Source organism: Petromyzon marinus, chromosome 9 (genome assembly GCF_048934315.1).
Source record: "Petromyzon marinus isolate PM22_M1 ecotype Great Lakes invasive population chromosome 9, UKy_Petmar_22M1.pri1.0, whole genome shotgun sequence".
NCBI lineage: Eukaryota > Metazoa > Chordata > Hyperoartia > Petromyzontiformes > Petromyzontidae > Petromyzon > Petromyzon marinus.
Genome location: NC_133675.1, coordinates 16,248,876 through 16,269,314, shown reverse-complemented (window position 1 = coordinate 16,269,314; position 20,439 = coordinate 16,248,876). Strand labels below are relative to the sequence as shown.

At 43.9% G+C, this 20,439-nt stretch overlaps 1 protein-coding gene across 3 annotated transcripts in view; it reads right to left on the bottom strand.

Annotated features, from left to right (window-relative positions):
* The window catches only part of LOC116940442 (dysferlin-like), a 207,273-nt gene that overhangs the window by 88,259 nt on the left and 98,575 nt on the right, over positions 1-20,439 (bottom strand). For all 3 annotated transcript variants that reach the window (XM_032950274.2, XM_032950273.2, XM_032950275.2), the window contains one exon: positions 507-646. In XM_032950274.2, coding sequence (XP_032806165.2) covers positions 507-646 — 140 coding nt within the window. The remainder of the gene's footprint in view (positions 1-506; positions 647-20,439) is intronic.

Sequence of the window (20,439 nt, the reverse complement as noted above, 5' to 3'; positions counted from 1 at the left end):
AACGGTGTGTCCCGTCAGTCTGAGTGTTTAAGAGCTGAAGGGCTCAGTGGAGCTGGGGGAAAAAAAATGGGAAATCAAGAAATTATTACATCAATTATCGCTAGAGACATGATAAGCGATTAAGAGGATATTAAAGTTACGTTGAGTGGCTACATAATATCCTCTTAGTGTGTCAGGACAAGTGTTGCTAATTACCACCAATTAAAGTCCATATTCAATAGACGGTGGTGTAGCCAAAACCATTATTGGTGTCTCTTCATTGCTAACAGTGACACACCATACAAACTACGTATTATACACTCACCGCATGAGTACACCTATAGGAGGCCCAATGTGTGTGGTGTAAATTAAATCTTGTTTTGTGCAAGGCTAGTCATAGCAGTGGAGTGTGAAACCCAGTAGACCGCTGTTCTCCGCACATACAGCACACACAAAGTAAAAAAACATATACCATATCTCATACACACGCACACATGCGTTCCAGCATACCTCTAATTCACACCCACCTGCTCGATCCCGGGCTGGACATGGTTGTAGAGCGGCCGGGTCTCCACGTGCTCGGGCACAAGGCACTGCTGCCGGAGAGCGTACAGGGCCAGCCGCTCGTTTTCTGGACCCAGGGCTGGAGGCAGGGTGCGATCGCTCTCTGTGCGTGCAGACACGGACACAAAGAGATCCTGCGCTTAGCCCGCGGGCACCGTCAGCCAGCCCAGGGCACGAGCTGTGGTCGCAAGCACCCAATAACGCTGGGCCCACGCCACGACAAAGGGAGCCGCTTGTGGCCCGCGAGACGCACGCCCGGGCTGCTCTCATCCCCACAGCTACTCGCCGTCATTGATGCTGACACACCGCGTGATTATATTCAGGCCCGAGCCCACCGAGGGGAAGTCGACATCAGTGTGAGGTACTCATTTCAAATGATGTGCAGTACATAGATTCGAATTCAAACCTAGATTACCAGGAATGCAGTAGTGTGCCAATCACTACACCACCTTTCCTCACATACAATGACCAACAAAGACAAATATCCCCCAGATAGCCTTCAAAGTGTTGTTAGCGAGCAGCTATTAAGGGCAGAACGGTACACGAGGGGGTGGGTGGCCATCACCACACCCGGGCCTGCCTTTACATGCAATGACACACACGTACACACAACAACATACACGTACACACAACAACACACACAACAAACGCACTGAAGCACGTGATGCATGTCTACATAGACACATACCGAGGAGCATAGGTACCGATCATATTATTCATGCTCAGTATTCTCCACCTATTGTTCATGTGACGATAATTACTGCACTCTTTATAGGTGTGATACTTGTTCAATTTATGCTGAGCCAATACCAAAGTGAATGATCTGCAATTTCTACAACTACAATCACAGCATCGTTACCAGGTGTATACTCGGAGCATCCATGAGCAAGCCGTAGTCGATCAAACACACGCAACAACACTGTAACAGGCGACTCAAGACTTGCTGCTGCTTTGATTCAAGTTTTCAGTGTTTCACAATGAAAATATACTCATATTGGACAGCGCGTGAAGCAAAGCACCATTCTAGCATGCCTATAAAAGGCTGGCACGCCACAGGTGTTGGGTTAGGGTAACACCCCGAATGCCATGACCAGATCAGTGCCAATGTTCGAACGCCTTAATAAATAATGCCTTTCATAATGCGTCTATTTTAAGGAAGGGATCATGTCAGTAAATCAATTACCGCAATAAAAAAGTAGTTTGTGCGATTGGCCAACGCTTCTTGTAAATATATTTGTACAGCCTTTAAAATAAAAGGCCACTTTCTAAGGATCCATTGGCTTGCAAACTTATTAAATGTTTTTTTTGTTTAGGCTGCTTTTGCAGACCAAAATTAATGTGCTTGCGAGCGACATTACTAACTGACCTGCAGCGTTCAGCCAGGCTCTTTCCAGGCTCAATTCACATGTCTGCCCTGCTGTCTGGTTCATGAAAATAAATGGTGCATTCAGCTTAATGCCAGCAATTCAACCCTACACTGAACTAAATAAATAATTGAGGAGAAATACATCATCCAATTATATTTGCTTCGCTATGAAGACAAAATGCGTGGAAACAATTAAAACGCGGAGAGCTCTCCGCACGCTTTGATGTGATCTGCTTGCATGTAACTTACTAAATTGACAAGGACAGATCAGCCAAAACGAAAGGCCCCGTTTCGTATTGGCGGATGTGGAGACGTTTTGGCTCTCATGTTGAATCGACAATGACTGGCCTGGAGGAGGAAAGAGCCAAGTGGCCGAAGCAAATATCTGTGGTGACAGCGCAGCCAGGGTCTCATACACCTCGAGATGCTGTCTACCACTTCCCTTGTTCATGTACACACATCTCACCCACCGCCTTCCCCATTCCAAGAGCCTCACAATCGGCATAAATAGACGCGCGGCTTAACACATTCAGGCAAGGCCTATTCTCCAGAAGAGAACGAGGGCAGAAGTTGGCTGGTTATAATTGAAGATTACACTTTGCGGTGTGGCGCCTTCAAAACATTGATATTCGCAAGAAGAAAAATAATAATTGACGAAAGCAGTTTTGTATTGACACAGGGACAGCTTCGCCTCGTATGCCTGAAGTCCCATACCATGAGACTAACGTTTCTGGCCACAAGTAGCTCGGTTCACATGTAGCCTCTGAGAAAAGTCTGTAATTTTGTTCTCCATTTTGAACACAGCTAGCCCCAGGAAAGAAATGGAAAAGGCTTAGATTTCAACTGACAACCGGATTAGGTCTCATTCCATGCTCCTAATGTTTAAATGCACTGCTGGAAATGTTCCAACATTATCCATGATGCTTGCTTGAATATCACTTCTGGGATATAAGCAGAGCTGGTACAGCAGCTGCACTTACAATTATGAGGTTGTGAGTTCAAACGATGGCCAGGGTTGGACGCAGCCTCCGATGAGCAAAATAAAGAAATGTAACACACATACGTGCAGCCACAACATTGTTACGAGGTCGATAAAATGACTGCGTCTTGGGGAGATGGCGCCACTCTGCAGGGGACATCAATGATCCTCTCAGGGCAAACATGAAAAAGATATTCACCGCTTTTCAAAGACATCAATGGAAGTGACCTCGAACTGATGATGCTTGTTACGGGCACGTGATATGGGGCTGACAACCTAAGGCTGCAGTCGGTTAGTATAACGTTTGTACAGTCACATTGCTTTTGATAATGCGACCCGAATTCGTTTAACATTATACACCGAGGAATATAAAGTTGTGTCTGAGCATGCGATGGACAAAACTTTGCTCCTCATCGGCAAGGCCCCACAGGTTGCATCGGTGCTTGCCGTCACTCCTTGCAAGACCTAAATAGCAAATACGTCGTCGAACACAGTGGAAGTATGCAAGTGGTACGTGTCGCCATGCTAGAGGGCAACATTCGTATAAACCAGTGGCTTGTGCCAACGTGATCGTCCGTGATGAACTAAAAACTTCCAAGTGCGTGAACATCGTGGCGGTGCACGGAATCGCGAGGGGCAACTGGCGCCCCCTGCTGCGCGCCAACGGCGTGGTGTGGGCCAACTTGCTATGCACTTGGGAGTTTCTGTTATTTTTGCATCAAAATAGCAGCGTTGTACAAAATCGACACTGTCGAAATTCCACATTCCCATATCTACCCTGAATGGATGATGGGTTGAATCAACCCCCCAACGAAGATTCCAGCCACTCGCTCTACCCCTGAGTCGCCAGGCCGCGCGCGTTTCCACATTCAAGATAACCACAGAGAACTTTCCAAGTCTAATGTGAATACATTGCACTGTAGAGTCATTAGTATTGAAAGTGACATGGGAGCCCAGCGCCGTACGAAGAATGGCAATGGACATGCGTGGGAGTTGTGCCAAGGTACGCTATACCCAGCCATCTTTGTCTTCCCAGTGATTACGCTTTGATACACTTCACCAGTTACATATTTTATTCCTAAGGTGACCTACAGGATGTCCAAGCTGGGTTAAAAAAACGAAACAATTGGCACCATCTCATTGGGATTTCAGCGCAATGAACTCAACAACTTCATCACCACATTTCCAGCGCACGAACGTGAACACGCGCTCCGGGTACAGCTCTCACGTGTGCTGTACGCCATGCACACGCGGTCCACGAAGACAACTCACATTGGAATGTATAGACATGCATGGTGGTCCCAATAACACTGGTGGGCATTTATTCAAGAATGCATTGCTCAAATAGGCTATTTCATCTATAGAAGAGTAGAATTATGTTAATTTGTTACTTTCTAAACTTCCATATCTATTTTAATTCAGGGTCAATACACCTTTCTCAAATGGGTGCTGGGTGGTAGAAATTGTATAATAGGTGACGTTTCAGGCAATGGCCCTCTTTATAGCACATTCATCATATTACAGTCTATGTTTTTCATTGTAAGGCCACGGTCATGTTGACGAGTGTGTTGAGTTTGTGTTGTTCATTGTGCTTGTGCAGCACTACCAATGCATCATCACCAAATAACCTGTTCAATTTGAAATGTACTTTTGTTTATTTTACTTTAGATATATCATCCTTGAGGATGAACATTCATGAGAAAAAGGTGTAATTTGCATATTCATTTGGAAAAGGCCAGTTGCTGCATAACAAACTTGTGCTCAAGAGTCTACCCAGGTGAGGGTTATTCACTCCATCTCTCTGGCCTCGATCTATATGCTATCAAAGAAGGTCCAATGCCAGAAACGGCAGCCATTACAGTTTCTCTTTGAAAGCAGCGTTATTGACGAATGTGCCGAGTTTTGTTTGGGTACAGTGTAGCGTAATTGGTATTCAAAGCACCCTACGCCGTGTCGCCGAGTAGATACAGAGATATTCGACCTTGAGATTACCCGAGGCACGTGTCAGGCAAGTCGCAAGTTGCGGAGCAAGAAGGCCTCTGACGCACCTCTCTGCTACCTGTGAGCGATCTCCTCTCGCATGCACTTCAGTTTTCTGCTTGTTATTTAGCGTACTAAAAAAAAAACACATCTCCTTAACTCCCCGAGTAGGATTTTCAAGGAGACTTTCAAAAATTTCTCGTAAATTACAGGGTGCTTCAAAAAAATGTCAACACTTATATGGGACTATCGTTTTTAATGGAAAAAGAGCGGATAATACTCTGTAACACGATACCAAAAGTATGTTAATAGCATCAAAAAGCCAAAGAGTCGCCATTGTCGACACGTGCCTGGAATCTGCTCCAGGTGGTCTCCAGCACCCGGAGGCACATTTATTGTGGTCTTGTTGCAAATTCTCCGAAGTGTCAACATTTTTTTGAAGCATCTTGTACATTAAAACGATACGCTATTGCAGGTGCGTAGAGAAATAAGTCTCGGTTCAAAATGCAGAGGATCTGCGAGGAACGAAGGGCCCTGACTCGTGCCGAGATTGAAGACCCTTGTTGGTGAAGACCAGCTGGGACCTGTTCTTCACCAACAAAGAACCCTTTAGGGCACACACAGACAGATGTAGGATGCATATATTTTACATATCCAGCAGTCCAACCCTAAGCACACAGGGACCCTCATTTGAATACTCCGGTATGCAAACAAGGTGTGGATAACAACGATAGACATTGCGAACCACATTCTCCTTTCATAATTTACATATGCAAACATACCTTTGTGTAAATCAAAGTTAAATATAACGTGTGTGCCAATTCCTGTATCTTCATAACCTTGCTTAAATAACTAATGGGCTTTGCTGCAATGGAGGCAGTGCCATCAATTTGCAGCATCACTCAACCTCCATGGTCCTTGTGAACTATAAATAGGAGGTAGTTTAACCCTCTGATGAAAAACCAATAAAGAGTAAATTCAAGTTGACGCAAATGTCAAAGTAATGAACTTTAGCATTTTTTTTCTGGCAAGTGGGCTGCATTCAATATCTGGAAAAAATAATGTTATTCAAGGAAACCTGAAAAATCTTCAATCCCAATGTGCATTCCCTACATTTCTCGGAGCATTTCAGTGGACTTTGATGAACGCATATTCTGGAAATTATTACGGTTTGTAAATGTACTGTTTGCTTTTCGCTGGGATAACAAACCTAGATTACTCACAGGACAGGAAGGCCGTATTTTTAGCAAGTCGTTAATGGCAGCACATTAACAGACAAAAGGAGAGATGCCAGTATGTTTGTGTACGTATGTTCATTTTCAAGTCTTTAAATTGGTGCTTTGTGGATTTTTTTTTTCTCCCCCTCTTTGGTCATATTTTCATTACATTTCAGGGGTTTTTTTTCTGACGAAATATGCAGTGTACGATCGGAGCCTCTTGAAGGGCAAAATAAAGGTCCCATGTTGTACCTGCTCACCCCGAGCATTAATTGGCCCGACAGTGCATTGTCTTTGGACTGTCAGGACATTTATGGTCTGACACTGGTGAGACCAGGCCCTAAAGATGGCTGTCTCTGGTCTATACCAATCAGTTTCAAAGACAATGCATATATTTTCAGAGCATGTTTTCGTTTGCATGTTCACCACAAGTATGTGTGGTTAATGCAGACTTGATTCCTTGCAAAAAGTTTATATTTGGTGTATGAACATCTTGACACCTGTTGTATTGCCTGAAACGGTAAAATCTATTCTTATTTATTCATAGGGCGAACCTCACAGAGAGACGAGTGGGCGAAGCGCTCTTCATCCAGCAGTCTTTTCAATTTCAGAGCCCCCCCCCCCGCTCGCTCTGTGTGGTTGGGCAGCTCAGGCACAAAAGGCTGCTGGACCCACAACTCAACTCCGCACATGCGCAACCACAAGTGGGGGGCGCATAGATCGACCCCGCCCCCCTGTGGAATGGTGGCCCACACTGATCCACTGGTCCATACCCACCTGCCCCAAGATCCGAAGAGACGCCCAGTCCTGCTGGATGTACCAGCGCATCACGGACAACCCCGAGCTCACAAACTCCCCCCCCCCGTCACACCTCAAGTAACAAATTCCTCTTTTGGGGCAGTTTCAAAGCCCTCAGCGGGCAAGCTCTTTCCGCCCTGACAAACAAACCTCTAGGGCTCGACTTGGCTAGCAAACAGCGGTCAGCCATGAATCACTGCAGAACAGCCAACGGCAGATGCGGCCACCTCATTCATCGATGATAAAAGAAGAACGGCCTTTCAAGTGGCTGTGGTCACCGCAGCCAGACCGTGAACCACATGGCCCAGCACCGCCCGTGCCACCGACTCACTGGCAGTGTCACCGACCTCCAGCAAGCCTCGACGGAGGGTCACTTCACTGGCTTGGTAGTCACCTCGGTGGACACAAATAGAGTTGATTGTTTCACCATTTTTCGAACAATAGTACCAGTCATGTTGGCTGGTCAGCGCCATGTATAGGTTTGACCCACCCTGTTACATTAATTCAGGCTTAGAGTTTGGGTCTGATGGAACGATTTCAGATCTGTGTTTTGGATTCAGTGTGTCTTCTCAGATCATATCACTGAATGGAACACTGATACAGAACGTGAAAAGGAATTGGCTATTTATTGTTGAGGTATGGCATCTTGCGCAATGCTGCATTGCATTACTTAAATATCAACAGCAAAGTACTCTTTGTTGACTCTTATATTATTTATATACTAGCTGTACTACCCGGCTTCGCCCGGGACTTGGATCCACCACGCCCGGCCGCCTTTGTCTCCCCAGTGGCGATGTTCACACACCACAGCAGTTAGTGGTTTGAGGCTGAGTCGACCTAGGGGAGGCCCAGGACTAGTTAAAATAGTCGTCACCGGTGGTGGCCGTGAGCGGGAATCGAACTAGGGTCGCTGGGTTCGTAGCGCAGCGCGCGAATCGCTACGCAGTCCCCTCTCACACAAACAGGATAAAGACAAAATCCCCCGTGTAGCCTGTAGGGGGTAAGTGCTGTTAGCGAGCACCTATGAAGGCCGGCACAGCACACGAGGGGGTGGGTGGCAAGCAGCACGCCCGGCCGCCTTTGTCTCCCCAGTGGCAATGTTCACACACCACAGCAGTTACTCGTTTGAGGCTGAGTCGACCTAGGGGAGGCCTAGAAGCGGTTGAAATAATCGTTACCGGTGGTGGCCGTGAGCGGGAATCAAACTCGGGTCGCCGTGTTCTTGCGCAGCGCGCTAACCGCTACACTACAATGCGTTACGCTTCCACATGCGTGGGTCACGTGACAGATTTGACGTCACAGCTCACTTGCCGTGAAAAAAAAAATCATTATTGAGCCCCCCCCCCCCCCAAAAAGTGTATTTTTATAATGTTTACATGGTGTACAGTCTGGAAAGTACCCACATGGCAAATTTGCAGTTTGTTGCATGTCGGCAAGTACGCTAAACATTTTGAACAGACACATTCACAACTTTGCCTTTTATATATGGAGATTGTGCATACTGAGTAAAATACTAGTTACATTTATAACAGTGTTCCACTGTAGCCGATGGGAAAAAAACAGATGGAAAAAAACCGGTTGTTGAATTGAATCATGGCCCTAAAGCGTGACAATTACTGAATCACTGGGGAGTTGAAACATTAACGACATTTTAATATAGAAAGTACATTGAGCTTATGCGTTTCAGCTAAAACATCAGCTGTACTAAGTCCTCCCAGCACGTCAACATGAGATTTAATCTTGATCATGGTTATATTCTGACTCATGTACAGTCAATCAGATCATCACATTCGAGTTGATCATGCACCTTAATGTATTCAACGTTAAAAAAGTCAACAGTGATTCGGAAATGGCATGGTGTTGGGGTCACCATCCCATGCTTGTTCGAGCAGAGACGCTGCCACCTTTCACACAACTAAAGCAGACTCACTCCAGTCATGGCTTGGGAGGCATGTGCATTTTAATCCAGGCTTGCCTATATGAGGCCATGTCAATGTTACGAACACGAGATGATGCGGTGGTAATAAAAAAAAAATCAAACTTTAGTATACCTGAGAACCATGTAAATTTAGTTTTAACGGGCTAATAATTTATCACAGTAAATCATTCCTTGTGGTTTTTGGCTGCTGTTTTTATATATTTTCACTTGGCGTAATGGGATATATTTCACGGGCTGTTTGCTCATCGAATACGAGCGTGCAGGCAATCGCTAATGAACAGAAAACCAGCCACAACAATGGTTACATTTGAAACATTTCATTTTTTTTCATGTAACTATTATCCCTCTTCTTGACCCCAAAATTCATACCACTTAAACTTTTCACCCCCTTCTTTATTTCAGTAATCCAGGCATTACATGTAACACGAACGGCTTATTAATCTCACAACGATTCTCGAATCTCTCCGACGACCTTTCAGTCGCCTGCGCATGAACATTTATCTCGCTGTAACAAAACTCCTTTTCAACCACAGTTCTACTCACCTCAACCCTATATTCGCAATCAGACTAGAAATCTACTTTTCAACAGACATCTGGGTTACGAAATCAAATACGAGGTATTCAATTATTGGAACAATCGTAGCAAACACTGCTGACTCTCGAGGGATTCCACTGTTTTGCTATTTTTTAAGAAAGCCTGCAATGGCCAGGTGCGCTACAGAACTCAGCTATGATTTACACGCCTTGGATATTCATGCTAACCTGCCCACTGTTGCTTTCCTCTGAGCATATTGAGTCAACCAGCCAGTCGATGAGCAACTTCTTCAGCTCGTTCACTCAGCGTCTCCCGAATCAAATGGCCAATGACCAGCGGTCACTGCTCATCTGCAATGTTGGCTCTAAGCAAGTGGTAGAAGTTCTGTAATATAAACTGCAGGGGGTGAGAGCCTATGCAAAGGACAACCACTGCTGTACTTTGACCTGCGCCTCTGTGCCTTCGTGTCAACAGCATGAATTGGAATAGTATAATTGGTCGACTTTCGCAAAAAAATGTGAGGTTAATAAAAACCTGTTATAAAATCGACTTTTATAAAAGACAAACACGACAATGTTATTTGAGCATATCTCCAAGTTGGATTAATTGTTGTAATGCAACTCATAGGAACTGGCAAGTGAATGTTGGAAATGTGATATTTGGGAGTCTGCTCTGCTACCCAGGATGGCCAAACTATTTGATTGTCCAGAAATCATAAAACAAGCATTTGGATAAATCCATTCAAACAACAATGCAGTATATACTACATTCACTCATCTGGGGGCCAAAGTAAATACAATTTCGAACTCTGCAATGCAGCATTTTGGTTTCCTCTATGAAGTCCAGGCCACCAAAGGCCACCGTTTTATTTTCTCAAAGAACATTTATATTTCCTTTTTCTATATTTGTTCTCATTCGTACGTGACAGACACCGTTACATAAAGAACCAAGGACTTCTGGTGCAATCTACTAGCCATTCTATAGCCACCCATGGATAGGTGGATTGATAGCCTAGGAATCAGGGCATCTGGTATGCAGCCTGTGTCCCCCTCCCGTATTTTTCATGGCTTGTGATGTTTGGTCTCCCCTGGGTCAACTCAGCCTTAAATGGGCACTAGTGCAGTGTATAAACGTAAATATTTTGGAGACAACGGTGGCTGGAAACAGTGCTGACCACCCACCCTTCGTGTGCCATGCTGGCCTTAATAGATGTTCGCTCACAGCACTTGCCCCAACAGCCTGTTAAAGGCTATACAGGGAATATCTGTCTTTGTATTTTAGTGTTATGTTGGACCATGCTTATATGGGAGCATAGAAGGTATATCGTAACAAAAGATTTTGCTTCACGACTTTCTACTGCCCACCTTATAGCCCCACCGCCTATAACAACCTGCTGTGAATGGTGGTCATGAATACAAACACTATCCAGGCTTCGCTTTCCGAGGTCTGATAAGAATGGGTGCATTCTGGTGGTTTGGTCAGAGATACACTAGTTGGTATCCTCACCTAACTTTACTTTAGGTACACTCCACTTACAATGAGAACTTTGCTATCTCATGGGTAGGCAAAAGCCGCGTGTGTGGCACTTGCCTTACCACAATCTCCCATGCGTCTTTTCGGTCTCAATATTTGCTCACAAGCGGCACTTGTTCCACTGGTCTATTCAGACCAAAGGGGGCATCTTGGCACCTAACTGAGTGCAAGTTCACCTGCGTGCGTGCATGCTTGAGCGCACATGTTGGGAAGGGTGAGTGCACATATTGCAAATCCCCAAAACCGTAGAAAGAAAGACTGTCTGTCCTTGGATCTTATTTTCAGTGGTGTAAAATAAAATATTTAACATAACACTTTTCGGACAGAACATATGCAAGGAACATAAAGTGGGTAAATACGACTAGCAGACAAAATGCGCTTTCCATATCTAACTTGAAAGTGTGCACGTGCATGCCTGGGCCTGACCGTGCGAGTCCCTCTGGGGGGCTGAACACAATAGGCGCTGCCCAGCCCATTCATACCACGAATGTTCGACCAATTCAAGTGCACGGCATCAATGCGCTTCGTACAGCAGAAACAATCGTTAAGCCGCCAGAGCGGTGTCTGCGTGGCCCAGGGGCTGGCCTTAATGTCCACGTATTTGTGTTGAGCAAGCTATGTTTGAATCCTCCCAGCAATGAATATTTCAAAAACGATCAATCCCATCTGAATATAGTTGTCCTATAAACAAATTATTCGGTTTATCCAAAGTGGGTGGCCATATATTCGTTTTTAAAATCTCACCTTGATCCACGCCTGTGCCATCACTCAGCATATGAAGCATGTGGCAGCAGAGAGCAGATCTTTGTTCTCTCTGGTTCTGATTAGAGGGACCACGACCTTGTCCCTTGATGGTTCATCTGTTCTTTAGATGCTGTGCAAAAGTACATATTTACTAGGAGGAGAAATGTCTTAATCAGTCTCACGTTCATTATTTGGAATGGCAGTCTGCTTGGTATGGATCTTTAAAAATGACCAACTTTCAAAGTTGCATGGAATGAGTCAGCAAGCAATAACCTAAATAAATCATAATGCTAACTATTCAGCCACTCAATCGCTCATGTAATAATTGTATTATTTATGCAAATCATAATATGCTAATGACATGAACATATAATTTATGTTGGCAGTCAGTCCTGAATCATTGGTGGATATTCAACGTTCTCATGACGAGCGTCCGTTTTTTTATATTGGGGATAACCAGTTTTCATTTTCTACTGGAAGTGGTCATTATTTTATTCGCGATGTAGAATGTTGGTCTGACATTGACCCACGACCCTGAACCCATGACCTTCTTAAACCGGCGCCCAGCCACATAGTATCTGCAATAAAGGTATTTTGTCATCTTAAATTAGGTATATTAAGTAATTAAATACTGTAATTGATTGTTGATCACATTATAAATGATCGTATATTTATTTAACAAAATACGTATTTTTTTCATTTATCCAAAAACATAAACTTTTCACAATTTATAAATGTCACTACATCTGTTTTAATCTCGTTTCTTATTGATTAAATAGTTATTTTAATGAGGTACGGATCATCGCAGTTCACTCCGACTATGAATTGGCTAAACGTGTTGTTCTGACAGAGTCGAAAAATGCCCTGCTCTGGTGTGCCACTAATTAGAACCAGGTTTCTAAAAGTAGCTCGTGAGTTAATGGTCTCATCCAAGTCAACACTGGCTGTGCAATAAATCTGAATTTGGAGCAGCCGGGTAACTCAGTGGGCAAATGCCAGCGTTTGAGCAATAAACCACCAACAAATAAGGTTTTGTACCTCGGTAAAACTTGTTTTTCTTGTCCATGCCGCCATCGATTTAGTTCGTCATCACCGCAGCCATTCCCGTTAGGGAATGCCTGATCAAAATTAGGCGTCCACTATTCATTCAGTCTCTGCCTGGTCACCAATGAGTGCGAAATATATATCGCGAGGGTGCTTCAATGGGTAAACAATAATTGTGTAACATATATCAGCACGATTTTGTTATGATTGCATAGTTAATGAACATGGTCCTGGTAATCACGTGTATTTTTCCAGATGTTTTCACTAATTGCCAGACTTAACATGTGATCAAAGATATGGATGCTCTTGCCCAATTGCACATTCGAAGAGCGTTGAGCTTTTATTTGTATTTGTCTTTTGAGGATTATGATGCCTCAACCATTCTTATATTCTGATTTTTTTTTACCATGCATGACCTCACCACAATTCACCAACCAAACATTAAACCAAGTTCCTGCATCACACGTGCAGGCCACCACACCTGGCCAAACACATGACACTATTACACCTATTCCTATTTCTCGCACACACTGTAATATCGTCAGCTTATAAGCTGGTTCCAAACAAGCAAATCGTGCATTTGATTATAAAAAAGACCCAAATTGAATGGATCGCTGTGCCAGCAAGAGGGGTGTTCTCCCTCGTGAGGGTTAACGAGACGTCGTGACGCATGACAGCCGGGGTTGGCTCGCAGGGCCCTGAGCGGCTGCTTTTGGCGTCGGCTCGCGGGAGAAGCCGGGAATCCGAAGGTGGTTCCATTCTTAAGGCGACACCCGTTTTACATTGGCAAGGTTGAGTAACAAAAATAAAAACCCACAATAAGACAGAGTAAATAGAACCTTTAAAAGGGAATAAATAATTGCAGGACAATAGCGTGCAGATGTGCAAACCAAAATTTCATGTTGTTTTCTCAATGCAATGAATTGTACTTAAAATACACAGCACTGCATAGAGAGTCAATGTATCATTGGTAAGTCATTACACCGAAAGTGCCGTGATGAGCCCACTGGACCTAGTGATGCAGAGGTCGCGGGATCGATCAGATCTAGAGCTATGCGGCGGTTGAAGCGATGGGGCAGGTTTTAAAAATCTCTCTGCCCCTGCCACCCCCCCCCCCCCCCCGCTTCTGTCCACTCTCCAGCCACAAAGTCCACAGTTAGTCGATCAGCATATCACAAGTGGTGATAATTTAAGTGTGGGTAGTCCCACCTCTTCCAAGATGTGTGGCCAGCGTGGGAAGAGTAGGCCAAATACTATCGAGATGTGTTTCTCTTGAGCTCTGTCGAGTGGAGGCCCTTCCACCAGCACTGGCATCAGCCAGCAATTGCACAGCTGCACATTTATTATGTTTCACCAGTATCTGAACGCATTCCCAAAGGCTCATGCAAAACATCTATTCGCTTCAAGCTCTTCCCGTTTGGGAGGAACGGGCCCTGTATGTTTTAGATAAAAGCTGAATGTTAAATACCAGAAAATTGAGCTAAGGTTCACCTCCTGACTCCCAGCCCCTGCCTAGGGTTCGCAGGCCCGTCTGAATCAAAGCACGTGTTCTATTTCGTGTAAAGGTGGAGAGAGAGAGAGAGAGAAGTGGCATCAAAGCGCCCGAGCTGTCTGTGTGGTCCCGATGCTACCTCCCCTGCCGAGAGCAAGCCCAGCTTCCTGCACTGCCAGGCCGCCGTTGTCATCTTCACCGCGCTCCAGCCCGGCACCTTTACTTACTGCACAGTGTAACAACAGTTCAAACCGTTTGTTTGGAAAAGCTCCATGGATTGCACACGTTTATTCAAAATAATTCTTAAAACAATGAGTAGGAATACTCTTGAGAGAAAATCTCGAAAGTTCAGCCCAGTTTTTGAGGAGACATTAATGCAAATTACTTTGCGTAATGACATATTGGGACAGTTTCTGTATGCTAGTAGCAAAAATGTTGATTAGCTGCTCAATCGTTTGATCAAAAGTCCATATTTCCTGGATAATTTTAACAAGAATAACTAAGAAAACGTTATATTACCTTCGCGAAATTCATTACAATATTGCAGCAATCGAAATGAGTCATTTTAAAAGTGTACTCAAGAAGCCTCAATAATTAGGCCCAACTAGAGATATTTGGCCATTTATTGTTTTGCACATTGGAGGATACTCGAGTGCCCAAGAGCCAACAACTAGAACTCTGCAAGCGTTGCATGGCAGAAACAATGACGTACTCTTGTGAAGTATGCACGTGCTTCCTTTAAATATTCATCGACTTTATGGTGGGCTTGGATAATTTTAGAGAGAAAATCAGCGCAGCCTTTCTCAATGTAGAAAACGACGACCACTCGCCTGCGTAATCCGCAGTGTGTGTTGCGGCACATGTGCACACCAGGCGTAATGAAGGACCTTGACATCCTGAGACAATACAGACTCTCTGTTGAATGCTAAATGTGAATTTTAAACTCCAGCACTACTTAGACACCCCCTCGTAACATAACCACCTCTTGGCAGTGCTAGTCAATGAGTGTGAGTGATGGGACTATGTGCCTCATAATAATGATAGGAAGGGACTTTCCCTAAGCTGTCGGTAGGCCACTGAGTCAGTTTTATAAATCAATGCATTTCCCAGGAACCCCAACACCTCAGCAGGTTGCCGGCATTATTTCAACCAGAAAGAACAATCTCTATTTTAATTTCACACTTTTTGCAACATCTGGTTTCTAAGTGTGTATGTGTGCGAGTATGTATGTCTGTGAGTATGTTTGCTCGCTAACAGCACCTGCCCCAACAGTCTGTAAAGGCGATACGGGGGATTCTTTGCCTTTGTTGAGTATGTGTGGTGTTCATATAAGAACAAGAGAGGAAATGTGTACGTAAACATCCTCTCGATGGACTCAGCCTAAAATGAGTACCAGTGTGGACAAACTGAGGAGGGCAAGCAAAGGTTGAAGGTGTACATGCTTGCGTGTGAATGTTAATATCAGACGGGGCAATGATGGTCACCGGAAGTGTGACGCTCTTCCTTTAACCCTCACAACACCACCACCATCTCCTGCGTTGCATTTCGCCTGAGCCACACTTTGTTTGCTTCACTGAAAATCACATGGAAGACCACATGAGATGATGTTAGAATCTATTTATTTGCATCAAAGCGAGTGAACCCATGCCCAAATCAGCACTGAGAGCAGCTCATTGGTCTGAACCGACGGTGGGTTTAATATATTCCTCTGACAAGGACAATGTTCTCCATAGGGCAACCACAGTTGACTTCCATGGAGGAATGGTCGGCTCTTAATTTATTTGTTCAATGAGTGAGCTAAACAAATTATTTTTCGAGATGAAGTCCTTCACAGCCTCGTATTATATTGTATTTTCGCCTCTCAATCTCAAATTACTTATTTCCCTATAGCCCACCCCCACAACCATCTCACATTTTACATTAAAACAAAAAGTAGCAACGGATAAACGTTTTCCCTTGTCATTTCTGAGTACTACCATGGTATCTTCTTTATAGCTGGAGATTTAAATTACTCTTGATGTGTTACTCTCATGTCAGTGTGGCTGTTTTAAATAAACTTGAGTCAAAGGACCCCCTGATGTTTAACATCTTCGCAAGGGGCAGCTTCGTCAAACTCCCTCTCCACCGTGGACGGACGTGACCTCAGCCACCCGTCAACGCTGCCGCGCCCCCAGAGGGCCTCTACCACTGCTAACGCCACACCCCCCCCCCCCCCACCAAAGTGTACCCACCTGGGGATACTGATGCATTGTTTAGCTGAAAAGTTTTGGCATCCAAGGCACGGCATGAAGCAGCAGCGGCATATTCTAAATCTGGTAACTATAACCCTGGTCACTGGGTAAAAGGTTGTCAGAAAGTGAGTTGATCGCTGGGTCGCAGGACACTTGACCCAATCACCAAATATTTACCGATTGCACTGTTGGATATATTGGGTGATATAGCTAAAGCATACTTGTGTAACTATTAATTTGTAGACATCACACAACTACTTCGACAGGCCTCTATTACCCAACACTATATGATAACGCTATCAAGATGAGTTAACATATGTCAGTCTACTGATAATCTTTGACTCCTGGAATACATTTTAATGATAAACAAAAATATTGTGTTTGTAATGTCATTGGTGATCAGGCATAGAAAATCAACTCACTGCAATGAAGAACGCCGTTTCGATGCAGGTGGATTAAGCTGGATTCGAAGTCAGGATCTCAACGGAAATGGCGTAGTGCTTGCTCTGAGCCACCCAACGTCACGTGAAACAAAACCTCAACATACCCAATTCTATGTATTGACAATATTAGCTGGCACGAAGAAATACCAAGGTATTGAGGAATACTCAGGTATACGCGGTACCGAGTGATAGGCATCACTTTTCAAGTGCCTCAACAAAATTGCCCAGAAATACCTGCAGCCCAGAGCAAACTTGGCCAAGTGGCCAAGAGGTGTGGCAGCGGATGAAACAGGCCACTGGCCATGTGAGGCAAGGTCAACCAATGACCCCATCTCACCTCTTGTTTCCCACCACCTCGCACCCCACCACCGCTCCCCACCTTCCATCTGCCTCCCATGCACGGCTGCGCACTTGCCCTTTAAAAACATCCAAGGCCTGGGACTGGGTGGGCCACAGATGGCAAGGGCTAACGAGACAGCGACCTCTTGCCAATGACCTCAACGCCAACACGGTTACACGCATGTATGACTTCACAACTCAAAATATTCATGAAATCATTAGTAAGGACAGCCTGTCAATACTTTACCACTAATATTATTACCACTGCCTAATATTAAAAACAAAAAATCGGGTTTCCTGCCCCCCAGCCTGCCCCACATATACACTCCTTCACGTGAGATACGGTGTAGGTGAAAGCCCGAAGTGATTTCCCTCTCAGACGAGCACTGAGGAGGTGCCCACCTCCTATTTACAGCAATGAGCCAATGGTGGGAAATACGACGTTCCTATGGCAGGGATGAACCCCTCCATATGACACCCACTGTTTATATCCTTGCAAAGTGGTAGCTATTTTATCGACTCTAGAAGTATTATGGGTTGAGTCAGGCTCCAACTAGGAATGAACTCACAATCTTCTGTTTGTGGGCCGCTTGCTCTACCGCACAGCTACCTGACCAGATCTGGGTACATGTCATTGACATTTCGTAAGAGCAGGTCTAGAGAATTGCCAGACTCGAAGCAATACTTTAATCTGCATTGTTTCTGAGCACTAACATCTGTAGTATATAAAACAGCAACACTGTGAGTGGACAGTTGACACCTCAAAAATATACACCCTGCATTCTATGGCTGGAGCACGTTGGCAATATCTGATACCAGTTCGTGATGCGCATGCCAATCTGCACAACGTGATTTTGTGCCCATGCAATTCATTATATTTCTATGTCGAAATGACCAGGTCCGTTTAAAGACACAAATATCTCTCATTATTTTGACGCACACCTCGTGCGCAATAACACACACCTAGGGATGTTTAAGCTGAGTTGTATGTTTTGTAATAAGAAAACAATAATTGAATGTTACGTTTGTTTTGTAAGTTTATTTGGTTAAATGAGACGAAAACTCGAGAGACGAGTCAAATCTTTTGCAAGGGAGAACTGGAAAGCAATTGTCACGTGACTCTCAGGAGTACCACAGAGGTGTCCTTGGTTTGATTGCTTAAATACCTGTAAATAAAACATTAAATACATTATATATATTAAATATGTCAATAATATATTTTATTGGACCAAGTGAAATTCCAAAACCTTTTTTTTTACTATTAAATATATAATATTTACTAGAGTGCACTATATATGCACATACTATTAAACTACATAAGCAGCTGTTTCCCATTAGTTGTGCTCTGTATGGTTTATATTGAAATGGGAAGAGGCCACGCTAAGTTGCGCGCACACGTGGCGTGGGTTAGTGTTCGCTGTTCTGGCAGTGCAGCTCAAAGAATCCGTGGGGCTGGATTATAATGCCGTGTAGCTGAGTGATCCATCACGTGAAGAAGCCCAATATATAATTCCAGGATCGTTCCCTCCCGGTTCTCGGTGTGATTAGGTCGCTCAGAGTATGGGTATGGATTCTCAGGATATGGGGCCAAGAACAACTGGCCATGAGGCTTCACTCACTGCTTTCTTTGTGGCAACATTTCCACATTCACAGAGACAATAATTAACATTTTCGTTTAGATTTATTTACGTTAAATTACAAACTACCACGTTGAGTTCATGGCGTTGCGAGTGCGATAAATACTGTAAATGTTTTAAACTCATGGAAACATTCAGCTATATATATTTGGTTGTTATAAATTATGAGGGTCAATAAAGGTTTACGTAATTGAATATTACAAGTCTGCATAGATTCAGACAATGTCTCCTTCATATTGTTTGCTTATTTATTTTGTTCCTTATAATCTTATGTATAATCTTCCACAATGACGCTAATGATTATTTAGTACTAATTATGATTTAGTGTTACGTATATTTATATAGTTAGAGGTTGACCGGGTTGCTCAGACGTCAGAGGACTGAGTTGGCAGAGCCGAGATCCTGGGTTTTAATCCAGGCAGCTGCCTGCAATTAAACCGGAGTTTAAAGTGCAGGGAGTTGATGGCCTCAGCCCGCTCACAAATACGTGCACAAAAAACACAATGTTATATTTGGCTTTGCAATTAATTTGACTCGATTCCAGCTCTGAGAATGTAAATGCCAGAAGTGTGATATATATCTCCTTTCATGGGCAATTCTCTATCACGGGATGATAAACTGCTATTGTGAGAGTTTCAAATGGATTCTTCACCTTATGATGTGATCCCGACAGCACAAGTGGGACAACATTTGATAAAAAAAATACAAAAGGATTAAGGAGTCTATGCTGAGTTACAACTGTTACTTCATTTTTAACGATCACCGCTAAGAATGCTTTGACACACGTGTTATGGTTACTATGCAAGATCTGGGTTGTAGATGAACCGTGCTTCGTGAATAAAGATGAGTAAACATGTGTTTACGTACGCCTGTTTAATTATCAGCTGCTCCTCAGTCGTGGAGAGACAGTGACATCAGTGCCCATGTGACCGCAATATACGTCGGCAAGGAAAACGATGAATTCTACATCTTCACTCAGATTGTACACAGGTAAAAAAAATAGCTATGAGATTGTAGAGCCGAATTTACATTTACTTTGTATTGACCTCTCTTACCCAATACTAAACAACACTCTTTGTAATGTATCAATAAAGGTTTGCCATAAGTCAAACCGTTTCGTCCATAATAAAAATACATTTTAGTAATCAAATCTGGAAAAGGTTCCATTAAGCAGGGGGGGACAGTTTAATATAATTGGAAGACTTACCGTGGTGTTTTGCATTTACCCTTACTTATATATATCAATGCATGTTAGCTTCTCAGCTGCAACCAATAAAAATTACCACCTCAAAATCCAAAATTGTCTGCTGGCTACAAATCCCACCCCACATCGACCAAGAGATTGCCTTCACCATGTTTAAGATCCTCTATGTCCTTTCACATGCTCTCCTCTCCAGCAACCAATACTATTTGTCAACACCCCCAGTCAACCTTTATTTGACGGGATGTCACTCTGTCTCTACTGCTGGCCTTGAGGCCTAGAATTCCATTCAGATTAATGTGTGCACAGCTGAGACAAGCTGCCTGTTCAAGTCCAGGGTCAATGCCTTCCTCTTATCTTCTGCCCATGACTCGGTTTAAATAACTCTCTCTCAATCTCTTCTCTGGCCTGAGAATTC